General features: G+C 35.2%; 5 protein-coding genes across 12 annotated transcripts in view; 3 read left to right on the top strand and 2 right to left on the bottom strand.

Moving 5' to 3' along the window:
• Positions 1 to 2,059, top strand: part of LOC123310670 (homeobox protein OTX2-like) — a 30,308-nt gene extending 28,249 nt beyond the window's left edge. For all 4 annotated transcript variants that reach the window (XM_044894269.1, XM_044894251.1, XM_044894278.1 and 1 more), the window contains exon 8: positions 460 to 2,059. In XM_044894269.1, coding sequence (XP_044750204.1) covers positions 460 to 540 — 81 coding nt within the window. In that variant the 3' untranslated portion in view covers positions 541 to 2,059. The remainder of the gene's footprint in view (positions 1 to 459) is intronic.
• LOC123310657 (mitochondrial inner membrane protease subunit 2) lies at positions 2,002 to 6,457 on the bottom strand. Of its 4 annotated transcripts, XM_044894224.1 has the most exons (8): positions 5,820 to 5,962; positions 5,608 to 5,762; positions 5,363 to 5,551; positions 5,156 to 5,302; positions 4,933 to 5,104; positions 4,463 to 4,880; positions 2,259 to 2,496; positions 2,002 to 2,203 (listed from the first exon to the last, which is right to left on the bottom strand). In XM_044894224.1, exons 2-8 carry the CDS (start codon positions 5,752 to 5,754, stop codon positions 2,021 to 2,023), a joined length of 1,494 nt encoding a protein of 497 aa, XP_044750159.1. In that variant the 5' UTR covers positions 5,755 to 5,762; positions 5,820 to 5,962; the 3' UTR covers positions 2,002 to 2,020. The 4 variants fall into 4 exon arrangements, 3 of the variants coding, with proteins under 3 accessions (XP_044750159.1, XP_044750149.1, XP_044750171.1); XM_044894214.1 differs by having other exon boundaries at positions 5,608 to 5,906; XR_006537392.1 differs by lacking the exons at positions 2,002 to 2,203; positions 2,259 to 2,496; positions 4,463 to 4,880; positions 4,933 to 5,104; positions 5,156 to 5,302 and adding an exon at positions 6,142 to 6,457 and having other exon boundaries at positions 5,408 to 5,551; positions 5,820 to 6,069.
• A 260-nt stretch (positions 6,458 to 6,717) lies between these two features.
• Positions 6,718 to 7,741, top strand: LOC123315416. Its single transcript, XM_044901105.1, has 4 exons — positions 6,718 to 6,912; positions 6,968 to 7,131; positions 7,180 to 7,314; positions 7,375 to 7,741. The coding sequence occupies exons 1-4, from the start codon at positions 6,834 to 6,836 to the stop codon at positions 7,603 to 7,605; spliced, it is 609 nt and encodes a 202-aa protein (XP_044757040.1). The 5' UTR covers positions 6,718 to 6,833; the 3' UTR covers positions 7,606 to 7,741.
• Positions 7,742 to 8,210: 469 nt separating this feature from the next.
• LOC123307687 lies at positions 8,211 to 10,707 on the top strand. The gene is made up of 6 exons (XM_044890092.1): positions 8,211 to 8,619; positions 8,757 to 8,870; positions 9,061 to 9,281; positions 9,373 to 9,587; positions 9,691 to 9,911; positions 10,470 to 10,707. Exons 1-6 carry the CDS (start codon positions 8,285 to 8,287, stop codon positions 10,705 to 10,707), a joined length of 1,344 nt encoding a protein of 447 aa, XP_044746027.1. The 5' UTR covers positions 8,211 to 8,284.
• A 175-nt stretch (positions 10,708 to 10,882) lies between these two features.
• Positions 10,883 to 16,738, bottom strand: LOC123317943 (E3 ubiquitin-protein ligase NRDP1). Of its 2 annotated transcripts, XM_044904583.1 has the most exons (6): positions 16,475 to 16,738; positions 16,273 to 16,415; positions 15,852 to 16,140; positions 14,664 to 14,696; positions 13,692 to 13,847; positions 10,883 to 12,542 (listed from the first exon to the last, which is right to left on the bottom strand). In XM_044904583.1, the coding sequence occupies exons 1-6, from the start codon at positions 16,562 to 16,564 to the stop codon at positions 12,273 to 12,275; spliced, it is 981 nt and encodes a 326-aa protein (XP_044760518.1). In that variant the 5' UTR covers positions 16,565 to 16,738; the 3' UTR covers positions 10,883 to 12,272. The 2 variants fall into 2 exon arrangements, with proteins under 2 accessions (XP_044760518.1, XP_044760525.1); XM_044904590.1 differs by lacking the exon at positions 14,664 to 14,696 and having other exon boundaries at positions 16,475 to 16,736.
• Positions 16,739 to 16,881: the final 143 nt, after the last annotated feature.

A 16,881-nucleotide genomic window follows, 5' to 3' on the forward strand; every position in this document is an offset into this window, starting at 1 on the left:
AATAGGATACAGTCTTTATAACTTATTGTAACATCGCAGTGGGCTTTGAAATTTCGAGATTGAAATATTTTTAATTCTAATTGTTTCCAGAACAGTGAAAATCATTGAAACGATAAATTTCGACCTCCAATACTGTTACAATCATTTATAAAGCGCCTAAGAATGTGAGGTATCCATGTCTGTTCCAGAACTAGCTTTGTTCATCTACTTAGCGTGTCAAGTTGACGGTTCTTCCATTCTTTCAAACAGTTTTGCTGTAGAATGAATTTCAGAATAACTTTTTTCGTGCTGAAACAATTTCAAATAATCTCAAAAAAAATGCTTTTCCTCTCCGTCGAATAATACTGATCTATTTGCCCATACCAATTTCACAAACTCTATTATGTATTGCATGGCTTTTCTCGAATTTCGAAAAGTAACACGCGTTTCAATTTTTTAATAGCATTCTAATCTTTCCAGGATAACGGGATAGAATCGTCCTGGAGCAAAACTAGGGACGAATCTTCGTGGATGTACAATTCGGGATGGGAGCGAAAATGAAAATGGCAGTATTCTCGTTTAACAGAGTTCAGCAATATTAGTTTTAAAGAGGAATAAGACGAACTATGGTCCTTCTGTTGATGAGGAACGCCCTGTTCTGAATATCATAATGTACATATAGTCACTTTTAATGATTTCAGAGATCAGATCCTCGTGTTGAGAAGGGTCGTATTGATGCGTAAAAATAGTCACGTATAATTTTGGTTCGTAACGAAAGTTTGTGATTATCATCGATAATTTTATTGGTCTGATGCAGGGAGTATACAGCTTTAATTCGGATGGCTCTAAAATCAAACTTATACAGATGAAAACATGAATATATGTACATAAACTTGAATCTGTAACGTTAGTCTTATTCGGCCATTGTAGCGTCTACTCATCGCTAAATATTTAATATTTATTTATGTCTGTGTAGTTTTCTACTTTTTAATTGGAAGGGGTGGAAATCTGTATGCAGTCTTCTGAGTAAAAGTTTAAAGGTTCCTAACATCGTTTATTTGTGTTAATGGCCTATTGAAGCAACGATATTGGGACTATGAGATTTTTGTTGTTTTTTTTTGTTGAACCAAATGAGAGAATTTCTGTATATTTACCGAAATATATATTATTTATTTATTCTGTGAATAAAATGAAAATTTTTCTTCATTTTTATTTCATCCAAACAATAATAAATAAATGGGAAAAATCAGGTGGTAAAATCATAAAAATCTGCAACATATCATTTTATTGCATTGGACTAATGAAAATCGACAGTTAAATAAAAAAATTGAAACTTTATCTTGACCGGTTGGGCTCAAAATTAAAATTATTTCACATCAATTTTACTATTAGTAGCAGATTCATAAGAATGTTTCACCCGAAACCCAGATTTTTTCTATTTATATTTTATCACATGACTCACCTTATTTGATTCCCGAAATAAAACAAAACGGATGTGAAAAACGTGTTGTCAGCATGTACGAAATAAGAATAAAAATGTATATTTTTCTTGTCAGACCAACACAATAAATAAACGAATTTAAAAGCTAAGAGATTGTAAGAACTAGTCAAAAGTGCCAAATGGGCATATATAGTTCATCGAATATCACTAGGTACTCGTAAATGTACATATCGTAGATATTTAAGTCCAAAATTTGTAAAATGTTATGTGATCGTTAGTAATTATATTTAACTGTAAGGCCTAATGTTTTTTTGTTCTACAACAAAATCTTCAAAGAAAAATAGCAACATATGGCTCGAGTTAGAGCCAAAAAACGAACTGAAGAGATTATTTTTTGTACAGATTTATTTGAAATTCCACCAGTGGCACATTGTTCGTTACATACTTAATGTAAATTTTCGAAATTTTCCAACCGAATCAGATTCACTAGATGGAAAAAAATGTAAATGATCTCTTGTATAAAACTGAAACAATTTATGTTGATTGAATTTTTAGGTTGTAGAGGATCATTTTGTATAATATATAATTATAAAATTGTATTTAATTTAAAGAATTATACAATAAATAACTAACAAGTGATTTTTTCGTATTTTTACTCAAATCTTTAATCTTTTTCTTTGTAGTTTGTTCTTCGTTTTCTAATTTTTCAGCTAATAACGACAAATCCGGCTCGAATTTTCTGCAGTTGAGGTCCTTGAGGGGAATATCGTAATAGATAATAACCTATGAATCGACAAGAATCAATAAAAAATTTCAAGCGAAATTACGTTTATCTTACGGTGTTTTTGAAGGTTACGTAGACCAAACACGTAACAGGTGGTTCGTTCTGGGACAAGTTGTAATACCCACTGTTGAAAGCCTGCACAGGCTGCTCCAGATGAAATCTCACGGAATTTTTGTCTTGATCCAAGATATACGTTTGGCCATCCCAAGAACAAACAACAATATCGTCGGAACCTGTACCCGTTACATCCAGTTTAGTGAGTGCGAATATCTGATGGTCGACAGCCATAGCCCTACAAATACCAATTGAAACAGGCGGAATAGGGAATACTCCCTATGATGTATTTTTTATGAAATATCTTTGAAACGTCACATTTTGAAACAACCATTTCAACCGTTTCCCAAAAAAAATTATTTTAAGCACTTAAAAATGAAAAATAAAAATGGGCATTTAAAGTTTAAAGCGGTTTGTGAGAATTGTGCAAGCTGGCAACATCGACTGAAATATGCCTTGATAATAAAGGACAACGAATGCATTATCTTGATGAGATAGACAAAGATGGCTGTGTAACGTGGTTTCCTCGGAGAAAACTTATCTCGAGCGCCAGCTATCCTTTTCACTAGGAAGAATAGCAAACCTACCAGAGTAGCTGCTAGTCGGAGACAGAGTTCGCTGTTATCTAGAGTGGTAGCGATAACGAAGTAGTCAAAATCAAATTATGTACCAGTTTATTCACACCTTCGGAAACTGATTATATATACAACGGAAATATGTGTAGGTATGAAATATGAGCGAATCGATCAGCAAACACACATTCTGGAAATTCTATCCGATCACGAGCACTTCGTAAAGCTTATACCGGGTACAGTGAAAAATCAACGATTTTTCAAAAAAAAAATGCGCCAACCAGAACTAAGGATGACCTCGCGAAGTGAAATGACTTGCTATACGGTATCGGGAATGAAATTAATTGTATTTCTCCAGAACGAAAGAAACACAACCAGGGCGGATCTACTCGAGACTTTTATTCGCTACCCCAAGGGCTACGCTCCTAACTGATAGCGAAGAAAAGGTCTATTTTGAGCGCAACTACGGGATTTCACTGACGACGAGCGGTATCTCTTATTCTCTATCCCAAGGGCTTACGCACCATGACTGATAGAAAAGAAGAGATTTCGATTTCAACACTTATGACGCGGAACGCGAACAGGGGGTTGACGGGACTTTCTCTTCACTACCCCAAGGGCTTACGCACCATGACTGATAGCGAAGGGAAAAGTCAGACTCGCGAAACAGGATAAAGTACGGCACAAGATAACAGAAAACGATACAGTACAGCAGTGTCAAAGAAATAACCGGTGTAGGTCTAATAAAGAAACTGAACGGTACAGACGGGGACCTACCTCCTTTATTCAAGGCACTCGCGGAAAACAAACGAAAACTAAAAATTAATTCCTAACTAGAGCACTAACTTCGTAATACAAAATTTATTCTAAATTCGCTGAACGGCTTGTCGCGCACACAATTAAAATCGAATCGCAGAGAAAAGAGAGTACAAAGCGTAAAAGAGACTAAAGAGTAAAAGAGTCAAATTATCAAAGTAAAAGTGGCCGTCGCGGAGGAAAATCTGCTTTTATAGGCAAATCAGAATGCGACAAGAGTGAAACACGTCTTCAGCTCAGGTTTATCGCATATCAACATCAGAAAAACGTCAAAATCTTCAACGGCATGCAAGAAAAACAACGTTAAACACAGATAAACGGTTTTTTACATTTACTCTGCCTATCGGAATGAATGTACCGAATATTTGAGAATTAAATATTTTGTGAAATGTGAAATGAAAGGAATGCACTAAAAAGAACTCCAATCTTTCTCGGAAAACTGGAGATCATTACAGCTGTCTATGAAGTCTGCGACGAACGAGGAAGGTCGTAAAATTTCATATGGGATTTTTATTGCCGGTTGCAGTTGAGGCTCGCCAGTAAGTACGCGCCTGTAGATCAACAGCTGTTATTTTATAAACAATCTGATCGGACACTGACTTTTCATTGTCTTGTATGCGCTGTTGCCAAATCGTAAACTCCGCACAAAGCGATTTAAATTTTAAAACCCCATATTTGAAGGATGATTTTGTATAGTTTCCGCGGTGAATTTGAAAAAATCATGAATGAAACTCATAATTATTCAGTTTAAACTTGCACATGCAGTGAAAACCCAAATTGAGGAGAATTCCCCATTTGAATCCCTAAAAAACTAACCAGAGTATAACCTCATTCCGAACAAGCATTATCGTTCCGTCCAGAGTCGCTAAGGCATAAGGTCTGGCCAGATCGGTCCTGGATTCCCCAACACCAATCTCCTCCCCATCTATCTTCGACCTTGAAGTCCTAAAATCGCCGAGAATTTCCGTGGATATGTTCCGATTTCTCATTCTCGATATACCCAAATATTGGTAATCAACCAAAGAACTCGAGGTTGAATCGCTGGACGAACTTATGGTGCTCGTCTCTGAATTTTCAAAGTCCTGCCGGGGATTTTCTATTGGGCATCTTATACGCATGAACGTACCACCGGGCTGGGCGATGAGGAGGGAAGGATGACCGTCTTCTGAATGATGCAAGGTTATGGAACCTATCTGGTTGGCACATTCCCATTTGTTTAAAGCTACCAATTTACCTAATCCATAATTATTTTAATTATCTGTTAACTTATGTATTCAATGACATACCTAAGCAATTATCTACTTTAATTTCTTTATCTTCAGAACTGGAACTAGAACTGAACGATTTATTTCTAATCCCTACGTTAGGAATCCATTTATACGAGCGTACCACTCGATCTGTCAGCCCAAGCACCATTTCTAGAGCCCCGTCTCCGTCCACATCAGCTAATAATATATCCTACAAATTGAAATTCAAATTCCTCTCCACATTAATACATTACGATCTAACTTTAGAATTGGCAGGGATACGCTGAGTGTGTACACAAGTTAGTACCATCTCGTCTTCATCTTCGATTTCTTTAGAGAATTTACCGGATAAAAAGTGTTCATCTTTCAAGCCATCTGTACTTTCTCCAGAGAAAACTTGCCCATCGACCTGAAAGAATGGTAGATTTCAATTCACATCTAAAAATGTTCAATTTGTTCTTGAACTGACGGTATCCACGTCTTCAGCTGCAGTTTCTTCAAATTCCACAACTTTCTTCCTCAAAACAGCTTTATATATATAACACCAACCATCGGCAGTGACTATCACTAAATTATTACTTTTTTCATTGAATATATCGCCTATTGCTATACAACTAACAAAACTAAAATTGGAAAGGACTTGGAAATTTTTTCTTCCCTACAAACAAACTTCATAATAAAACAACCCTCCTACATTCATATACTCATAAGTACCTTGAATATGGCAACTTTCCCATTATCGCTCCCAATCACCAATTCATTAGATCCATCATTATCTAAATCGCCTAATACAATCGCATTCCTAGCAACATTTCCTCTAAATTCAAATTCAATACGATTGACTAATGAGATTGCACGCATGTTGTATTCTAAAATCGAATCTAGACACAATAAGAATTACAATGTAAAGTCTTCACAATAGTTACGCAGAATGTAACAGGGTAGGGGGAGAGAGGTTCAAAGGTAACCTTGATTCGGGTATAGAAGAGTTAAGAAACTGCCAACGAGACGGGGGCCAAACTATACACGAAGCTTTGGCAGTGATAAGACCAAGCGAAACGGGGCCAAAATTGTTTGAGTCTAGGGAATGACCAGTATGGTCACCTTCGACCCAACAGTGACCTTCCGGGATCCTTACGATGTGATTCTTATATCCTATGGTTTCAATTACATCCCCTGAAAACGGTTTCATAGATAAAATGTGAAGGGTCAAAGTCTGAGAGTTGACAGAAATAGTTATCTAGGTACCTTGTACTCCAACCACCCTTTTTATTATATTGAGGGACGGATCTTTGGGAGATATCAAAGCTATAACATCACCCCTCTGTATTTCATAACCCTTAACAGCCCACTTATTCAAGAAAACGTAATCTGTCTGACTGAGATCAGGATTCAGGGCTGGCTGCATAGAAATTCCATCTACTCGCGCTACATATCCAAGTGAATCAATAATGGTAACTCCTATTGGGATTCCAATGAGAATACTTTTGAGTATATTTGTAATTTTCATTTAAAAAATAAATTCCAACCTAAAATTCTACTGAAAAACGACCCCATAGATGGATTATCTAAAATGTCATCTAATCTTAACACAAAACGCTTTTCTTTATTTTTCCGTATGATGTCAGTAGCTCAGATTAGTTATCTGTTACTTTTAGTGTTACAGAAATTTAATATGCATAAATGAGGATTTATTTTCCATCACAGCAATTTTATATTGTCTTTCGACTGATGAAGATATAACTATTTTTATTATCCATGCGATTACAACTAAGTCCAAGATAAAAATGAATATACATTTTCTATGATCTTTTTGAACAAACGTCAATCCGAAAACCGTCAAATATCAAAATAAATAAACAATAAATAAAATAACGGACAAAATATTTAAAATCAGAGGCAGTTTTCCTTGTTTCAAACGTTTGAATTTCATTTCATCAATGAATATGAATAAACTTTTTCAAGATGAACATGAGAAATATTTTTTTGGATGTAGTTCATCAGAGGTATATTATACACGTATGTATCTACTGAAAATGCCATATCAATTTTGCAACATCTAATTTTATTTCAGTTGAAATATCTCTTCAAAACTGCGTAAGAGGTTTGATGGAAGAATGTAAAAAAGCTTTGATAGAAGAAAATGTTTGCAAAAATAGGGACCTAATAGATAAAGAGATTTCAGATATGGAATCTTTATATATGACTCGATGTATGTGTGTTTTAGGTGATTTCAAGGTAAATCAATACTTCATCTTGATTTTATTTAAAATTATTCTGTTCTAGAGTGTAATCGAAAATATTTTTGCTATACCTGAAAATGCTTGCATTTATCCAAAATCTAGAAGAAAAAATTATTCAAAAGATGATATCGCAGTTTTACGTCAGGATGTTATTGATTTGCAAGAACAATTTTTAAGGGTGGGTACTTATAGTGACCAAAATATACATAAAAAGAGATGTAATTTTGGCTTTTTGCAGGAGAAGATGGTTGTATCACATTTGAAGAAAGAAAAAGGAATATTAGATAAAATAATGCCTACGTTTCAATCTACCAAAATGTTACTGGACGAGCTGAACAGTAATACAATTTCGAGTAACAAAGATATGATTAATAAAGTTAATCAGAAACTCGAGGATTGTTCAAGAAAATTAGATTTTGAGATTGAAATTGATAAATATCACGAACTAAAGGAAGATTTAGGATTATAATATATTATACTTTATGGCTTAACTAGAGATAATATTGTGTAGAAACTATAAATGATTTATTATCTTGTATGATTGTATTCTTCCATTTTTTTAGTTGAAAAGTCTATTTTATATATTAAAATTATTGAATCTCTCATCTAGTTTTTGTATGATACATATCAGAGTAATAAGAAGAAAACTATTCGAAAAATCAATTTTCGCTAGTAGCTGAGGAGAAATTCACTTTCCCGCACTAGTGCCGGAAAGTGGAGCTTTCGAAACTGAATTGAGTGCAGGAAAGAAGATAAAAACAAACTGGAGTAGAAAGATACATATATACGCACGAGAGAGTATCATTTTTCTTACTATCCTGCATTTTTTACCTATTTCCCACACTAGCGCGAGAAAAATCTGACAACAGTGCGGAAAAGTGATACTTTCCCATCTGAAAAAGTAAGAAGCTTTCCATCAAATGAAATGATGAGTTGGCATTTATAATAAACGCAAATCGAACGAACAAATAGTGCATTTCATTATCCTAATATCGACGTTCTTTTTTTCACATTTCAATAGGCCCTATCCATTTGACTGATAGGAATATTCCAATTCAATCACCGCTCTTGTTCGCAAGTTTGCTTAATCAATTATTACCAATCATCAAACCCTCCATTCCACTCTGAAAGTTAACCCACTTCGGAAAATGAATCTTTCCCTAGCACTTCTACCATGTCTTTTTGTTTCAATAAGCGGCAGAAATGCGTTAACTTACATACTAAGACATAAGCCTTTGAAAAACTACACAGTCCATCTACTGCCCGATTCTAATTCGACTTGGGTGGAATATACCTATTATTTAACTAGAAATCAAGCTCTAGTTAAAAAGGATGATTTCATATCCAAGAAAAAGTTACTAGTTGGAGTGAATAATAAAGATAATTTCGACTGTAACAAATCTTTGGATAAAAAAAACCGGTATGGATTAGGAGGATTCAGTATGGATGTTTTAGAGAGTTTAGCCGATTTTCTAAATATCAGGTGAGTATGAGATTCATCTGTTAATTCTCGAAACAATAAAATAAACAATTTTTCGACTTGTTTTCAAATTATAAAGAATAAGTTTCAAAAATATCGAGAACAGAGCCAACTTTTTTACCCTAACTAATTTTTTGCAGTATTGAAGTGTACGAAGTAAACAGCAACTCAAGTAAAAACAGTACTGATTTCGATGTCACTCTTTGTGACCAAAGGAAAAAAGAATTTGAATATTTTCAAGTCGATATTGGGAGGTGAGTACATACATAAAGATTTTTTCCACCTCACGTTCTTCGTCAGAGACAACCTGCGTTTGTTTCTGTGTTTCGTTTCACAAAACATCATCTTCAGAGTTGGGTGAAGGCACAGCCGTCTTGAAAGACGGTTCAATTCCATATTCATTCTCAATTTTGCGCGATGTGAATAGAGATACTAAAATTCCAGATACTCGATGCTTTACAAAGCCAAAAAACTCCATTTTATCCGGGATATTTTCATACTTACATTCTCTGGAACCTTGTGGTTGGTGTTCTTCGTTTTGCTGGTCGTTCTAGCACTCTGCTTGAGAATTTCCACACTCCAATATGCGAAAATTGATAGAAATAAGGAGCCCTGGTCATGGGTTGAAATCACACTGTGGGCTATAGCGGCAGCTTGTCAGCAAGGTAAGCAAATTTCATACACAAGGGTTGATCATCCTCAGAAGTTCACAATTTTAACTATTCAATGTTGAAATTGTTGAGAATTTTTTTGTAGGTTCAGGATATGCACCTGATGGATTCGCCAGTAAACTGATTTTTCTTATTGGATATATAACGGCGTATCTTTTATACACCGGTTTTACAGCTGCAATAACTTCGGTTCTACTGCAAAGTGAGACAACGCCTGATTTGAGAAGTGTTTCCCAATACACTACTTTAGTATGCCTGATTAATTACGAATGCATTTCACACATTCCTTTTGGAAAATTCGTAAGTATCTTTCGAATATTCATTTTCAAAATGAGGGACAGCCAATTTTGTACTAAAGTATAAAATTCTCATTTGGAACTGATATATAATCGATATTCCACAGAAACAAACACATTACGTTCCCAGCATGGATGTCCTCCTTGAGTATTTAAACCAGGAGGATACGATCCTAATGGCACCAGAAGTATATTTTCAGTATACAAGATCAAGAATCAATCTTGACGATCAGTCGGAAACCACCTCAATTTCACTGAGTAATTACACTTTCAAATTGGGATTTGGCATCAACCATCAGGGCGTACTGAAAGTTCCTATAAAAGAAGGGTAAGGAAAAGAAACAATAAATAAGTAAGATTAAGTATAATAGCTCGACTAATGATGCTCTGCGACCTGAAGGTTTGGTGAGCAAATATAGGTTTTCGAACACGCTGAATCTATTGCGAGCAATTTTCAAAAATCGAATTCGAAAATCTCGATGTTTTGGGTCAAAAATGAGCAAGGGGTTGGACCCCCCTAAAATGACCTATTCGCTACTCTGCCTGAAAGTCAGGATGTTTCGTTACTGTCCTAGGATATAGAGTCCATAGAAGGTGTTTTTAAGATTCTAGAAAATCAAACAGTTGATGATTCGGTAGAGTCAACTCGAAAAATGAAAATAAAAAAAAACAAAAAAAAACATTTTCTCGTAAACGTCAGATATACGAAAATTTGGTAAGAAAATATAGGTTTCCGAACACGCCGAATCTATTGCGAGCAATTTCGAAAGCCTATCTCCTTTCGTTCAGATTTTCATCTTCGAAATGAAGTCATTATCATTTTCATATTCCATTATTTTTATTGTTTATTCATTCTTCATTTCATGTTTTTTCAACTGATTTTCAGCCTCTTCAGGTTACAAGAATATGGTGTTCTGCAGAATATATTCCTCAGGAATCTTCTACAGTTACCAGTCGGTTCAACAAAAACCGAATATGGATACTCTAGCGCAGCGCTAGAACATGTAAAATCCGCTATATACATACTGTTTTATGGAATGTGCGCTTCAGTTATATTTCTGGCTGCAGAATCTTGCTATTCGCTCTACAAGAGTAAGAAGAGATTCATTAGCCAGATACTGTAACGTCTCCTGCATACTGGAGGCCCATGATGAGCTCCTTTTTTAAAGATAAAGGTCTTTCTTTCATTCTTCACCCAAGAAGTAAATAAATAATTTCTCCAAACTCATGTTGTTTTTTTATCTTTTCTTTTCACTTTCCTGGAAATTTAGAGCTTCTCGAAAATGAAAACACACAAAATATTCTTAAAACATTAATTATATTTATTGGCAGTAACATACGTAACCAAACAATGCCCTCGTAACAAAATTTCATACATCACTTGATAGTAAAATGGAAGCACAAAATAATAGCATACATCCCAAAGAACAGAACGTGAAGCAATCATTTCCAAGCAAACTTACGTAAAAAATAGTACGGATAACGGCACTCGTGTTAACGTCTTATATCCATTTTTTTCTTATCCAAAATATATTCCTATTACCATAATAGACATACGAAAATAGTTCCAATCATGAGCATTCAATACCAAAAAAATTCTATATTGACTAGGATTTTAAGATCTACAAAAACCATTCACTAGATTATGAGATCAGATTCAAGAGATATTTTCTCGAAAATTTCGAAATTCAACTCATATTAAAAATCAGAAGAAACCATTATAAACGAATCTTATTTTATTCAAGATATATCATATCATTCAGTCTTTCACATTGAAAGTGTTCAAATACAATAATTCCAATTACCCAAAACACATATAAAGAGATAAAAAATTTTGGCATGGAAATGGGCAACTGATAATTCTAAATTTTTTCATCACAGTTTAAGGATATAGATTTATCCTCAACTTATCAGCTGGAAATGTTTCATTTCAGCAAGAAATGCTTGATTCTGAACAACCTAGAAATCATAATAGTCTTCAAATTATGTTTACTCAAAAGCCTTACATATTCTAAGTTTTTACCGAATGACTGAGTAGTTTACTCTAAATCAATTGAGTGAATTGAATTATTATCGATATTAGGATATACGCTTAAAAGTCAATCTATAAACTCAGTTCAAAAACTCTCCAATGTAATGCACGAACTTGCAATACAAAGCACGAGGTAACTGAGATAAAATAATTTCGTTAAAAAAATTCATCAATCTGAGCTATTAAATAAATAAATCAAAATTAGTAAGTAAACGTTGGTGTCTCCACCACAATAGAAAGTATAGCAAAAAATTTTAAAATATAAGTATAACATCAATAAAATATTTGGTAGAAATTTAAATAAGTTGAACGAAACTCACAGATAACATATCTGTTATGAATAATTTTCAAATTGTTCAATATCAATATCCATTATTTAAAGTTTCAGAAGATTTTTTTAGGGGAGCAAGGTTGAAAATTATCGGTGCAACCTTAAAAATATATTTCGAACCTAAATATCACAGAAAATATGCACCTGAATCGAAAAGGAAATAATTTAATTTAGATTATGGGTCACTAAAAGTTAGGTATCCACTAATTTAGACATGGAAAAGACTCTTTCATCATTTTAGTGTTTCGAGTCATTTTTGAATGAGTTTACAGATGCTCTACGAAAATATTCAATGATCACTGGCGGATTATAATCAAGTTAGCAATTTATTCGATCCCATGGGCGAATATCATCACCAGTCCCGGCTCCACCATCATATCCTCGCCCATATGGGTGTTATCACAAGCGAGTACCAAGACGGCCTGCTTACCTGGCACTCTTTTACACAAATAGTTCTCGTATTGTCTCCGGTTGTTCTGTCTGGTTTCCAAGGAGCACAACCCCGGCGGCCATCTTCTTTCGTGGCAATTTTCCATGAGATTGTCCAGTATGTGGGGCGGACAACCCATCTCGTTGAGCGTTCTCCTTATCATTCTCTGAAGTCAACACAATTCCGACATTAATGAACCTGACCTGACTTTTTGTCAATTTGTCGAAGTTACGTGAAAAAACTGATAAAGAGTGGAAATTAGTGTCCGCAGTTGATAACCGAGTTTCTGTTCGCTAATACCGATAAGACCGAGTCCACAGGTAGTTCTATCCATCTTGGAGTACGATTTTTGGCTGGCGTGCAAACCCGTTGGAAGCGGAAAACGGAGTGGTGAACAATTGTGCACAGTTTTCTCTTATCCTTTAGGGGTTCTCTTCGCTGGAAGTACGATTTGTCTTGCGTGAAAACCCGCTGGAAGCAGAAACCAGAGTGGTGAACAATTGTGCACCCTTTTCCCTTATCCTTTCGTGTTTCTCATTGCTGGATGTACGATTTCTGGCTGGCGTGAAAACCCGTTGGAAGCAGAAACCAGAGTGGTGAACAATTGTGCACCGTTTTCCCTTATCCTTTGGGGGTTCTCTTCGCTGGAAGTACGATTTCTGGCTTGCGTGCAAACCCGCTGGAAGCAAAAACCGGAGTGGTGAACAATTGTGCACCCTTTTCCCTCAGCCTTTCGTGCTTCTCATCGCTGGAAGTACGATTTCTGGCTGGCGTGAAAACCCGTTGGATGCAGAAACCAGAATGGTGAACAATTGTGCACCCTTTTCCCTTATCCTTAGGGCGTTCCCTTCACTGGAAGTACGATTTCTGGCTTGCGTGCACACCCGCTGGAAGTAGAACCCGGAGTGGTGAACAATTGTGCACCCTTTTCCCTCATCTTTTGGGATTTCTGGCTTGCGTGCAAACCCGTTGGAAGCAGAAACCTGAGTGGTGAAAAATTGTGCACTCTCGTCCCTTAGCCTTTTGTGTTTGTATTCGCTGGAAGTACGATTTCTGGCTGGCGCACAAACAGAGTAGAGAACCGTTTCCCAACGCCGTGCTTTGTTTCCACCAACCTGCAATCCCGTAATTTTGAAACTGAGTTGTGTAAAGTAGACCGTTTCTATTCCATCCTTTGTATAGCGCTTTTCACTTGACTGATTTTATAAAAGTGCCTTCCACTGTGCCCTATGTCTTCAACGTCAAAACCACGTAAATTGAACTGTTGTAATTTTGGCATTTTCGCGCGTGAAAAATAGTCATAACTGAAACCTACCTGTAAAACCTCATCCGGTGTTGAAATCATACCCCCCCATCGGTTTACCCTTGCTCTTTGAAGAGTGTTACTCCAACGAACTACCTCGTCCCTCTCCATTGCATCTGCTATGGCCCTCATAGAAGGATTCGATATCCGAAATGCTCTTATATACTCCTGTAACGAAAAATATCTTCCTTTGGACAAAAGCGTGTCAAAAAGATAGCCAAATTGTATAAAAATTCGAATTTACTCAATAAACATACATACTTGACACTGTATATGAGCGTTTTTTTTTCAGGAAATAATCGTAAGAAATATCATAACAATCAACAATTTACAAATCAAACATTCTATTCAGACGCATAACATCCTCTGATTTGGATATCAAAAAGTGTTACGGTCTAAATCGAACTAACCAACTTGCCATTGTTCGGACCCCGACGAAAACAACAGCTCAGTGACCCTGGTTTCGGTCTGTTTTCAACTCTTCAGATCAGCAAAACGCCCACTCCTAAGGAAAACGCTCGAATTTGACGGACCCTAATTAAATACTAGTAGGATCGTCTGAGTATTATTAAGTACTCGAGCGCCATCTAGTAGGAAATACTAATAACTTCCTGATAGTTAGGGTGTGTCGATTTTAACAATTTTCCATCTGAAGAGGTCAAATAAGACCGATACCAAGGTGTTCATCTAGTCATAATTCTCACTGTTTTAGACTTAATCTTATTTTCACTTTGGAGAATGTTCCGAAATGATAATTGTAATGATTTCAAGCGAAGCAAGATGTTAGGAGAACTCAGCTACCCCATCAGCGACAATAAAAACGAAATATTTCATGAGCATTGCTGCTCTTCATATTTTCATTAGTAAAATTGAATCCAATCATTTAAAATGTTATTAGTTACTTCGAAATTGAATACTGTACTATTTGACTGCGTCATCATGACAAATTTGCAATTAAGAAGCGATAGGAACAGCAATACTCACTTTAACGAGCTTATTGGGACAGCCACTGTGTTTCTACAACAAAAAAGGGCCGTTAGAACACTTTTTTGGTGAAAATCTCTCAACTACTAAGAGCAACATCACCAAAAATTGGTTACTTACCTCTTTGAAAAAATCTAACATTTCAATAGTAGGTACATACTTGTAAACAAGAGAAACCAGTTTCCTACAAAAGCCCCCACAAGAATGCTGTCCACATGTTGAAAAATTAGCGGTGTGCAATCATTGAATTTTGAAAAAAAACCTCTTCAGGCGGGTCTCGAACCCACGACCTCTCTATTACTGGTGAAATGTTCTATCACTGAGTTATACCTAGAGGACAGGTTCCGTTTCTCAAACAATGCAGTTTCATTTAGTAGCGACCTTCGAATTGAGGCGTTCAACTTTATAGAATTTTTTCAGAATTCAATAATTATCGCTAATTTTTCATCATTTGAATTAATCACAGACTATACCTCCCAAAGAAAAACTTCCCAAGTCGATGTAAGAAAAAAGAAAGAATTTACTTGGCCAATAATGTAGTGTACAAGCTTAGCATTAAGACCAAGAACCTCAACATACAAAATTCCAAAGCCCTCTTGATGATGAACTTTTTTGAATGCACATTAGCTGTGAAGTGAATATGGGCATAATATGTGAGACAGAAGAATCTGTGAGACCATAGTTGTTCACCTCCAGAACAAGTAAAGACCAAACATTTGGCTCACTCAATTGTATGAAGATAAACAAGTTTTTTTTTCTTCACAGTGTGCTGTAGTTAGACCACAAACCTTATGTTAACTTTCAGCTCAATAATTTAATTATAATTAGAGCTTGATTAACAGATCCATAAGGATTTGTTTTTTGTCCAGTTATGAACATCTGGAATATCAATCTCTCTTAAATTGTTGCATTTTAGGTGGCTAATCATTATGATTTTTTTCTTTTCACAGTAATGAGGAATGAAGTTTTAGTCATATGATAGTGTAATCCAATTTTTGTAAAACTTCTGAGAGCCTGATGTGCAAGATTGAAGTAAAAAAGTTCCGATAAAATTTTCAACTTCAACATGAAAATTTGATTACTTATCTAGATTAAGAAGGTTATTAGAATTTCGATATGAAGGAAATATATAGAAAAAAGTTGAAGAAATGATATTAAAAATATATTTTAAACAGTTTCAACACACACCTTCAGAAGCTGCATTTCCCTCTTTTGCTCATTTATCACAAATCTCTGCTCTGTTAGTTCCTTTTGGAACTCTTTCATTTTTTGTTCCTGGTTGTGTATCAGAGATCTTAGTTCCTTGACGCAGTTATGATCTTTCAGTTCATCTTTTGGTATAATTAACCCACATCCTTGTTCGCAAGGAAGGGGTCGTTTAGGATTATATTCGCATTCTTCCAAATGGGAGTTGAGAGAGTCTAATTTTAATACTTGGGTACATCCATAAGGAGCATTATCACAATTGATACAGAGTCTGGAAGAATAAACAAAATACTTAGACATGTTGAACTGAAAAACTCATGACATGTTTGAAATTTGACAAATGCTATGAAAAATCTGATTTTTGAAATGTTTTTCCATACATTCACCATAGTTAACTCATTACCTTGAAAGTAAGTTCCTCAATATACGAGGAACTTGACGAAGTTGTGCAGATGTAACAGTCAGCCTATCTACTGGGCAGGTTGGTTGTCTCGAAATCCATTCAGATATACAACCTTTACAAAATGCATGTTCGCATGCCGGTGCCTTTCAATACAATTTTGAATTAATCTATAATAATAAGACAGAACTTGAACAAATTTTACCTGCAAGGGATCCTCTAAAACACCAGAACATATTGGACATATCAGCTCTTCATCAACATCCCCTTGAAAGCGATTCAATTCAAATCCCATTGTAAACCAACGACATTAAAAGTTTTCTCAATATAAATATAAGAAAAAAATCCTATGATTCATAAAACTCAGTAAACAATTAAACCATATTCACACATATGCAATGAGAATATTAACAACTTTTTTGTCATACTTTCCGACGAAACTTTACTGTTATGACATAAGATAATGACATATTGAACCAATCATATGGAAAGTAGTTCAGAAGAAGAGAAGATCAAATCAAAACTTGATATCATTAGTTTGAAGTTATCCGAATCCTAATAATTCTTATTGCATTACAGTATTCAAACATATGAATTTCATCAAAGAGGAAT

The sequence above is a fragment of the Coccinella septempunctata genome, chromosome 1 (assembly GCF_907165205.1).
Source record: "Coccinella septempunctata chromosome 1, icCocSept1.1, whole genome shotgun sequence".
In the NCBI taxonomy this organism is placed as follows: domain Eukaryota; kingdom Metazoa; phylum Arthropoda; class Insecta; order Coleoptera; family Coccinellidae; genus Coccinella; species Coccinella septempunctata.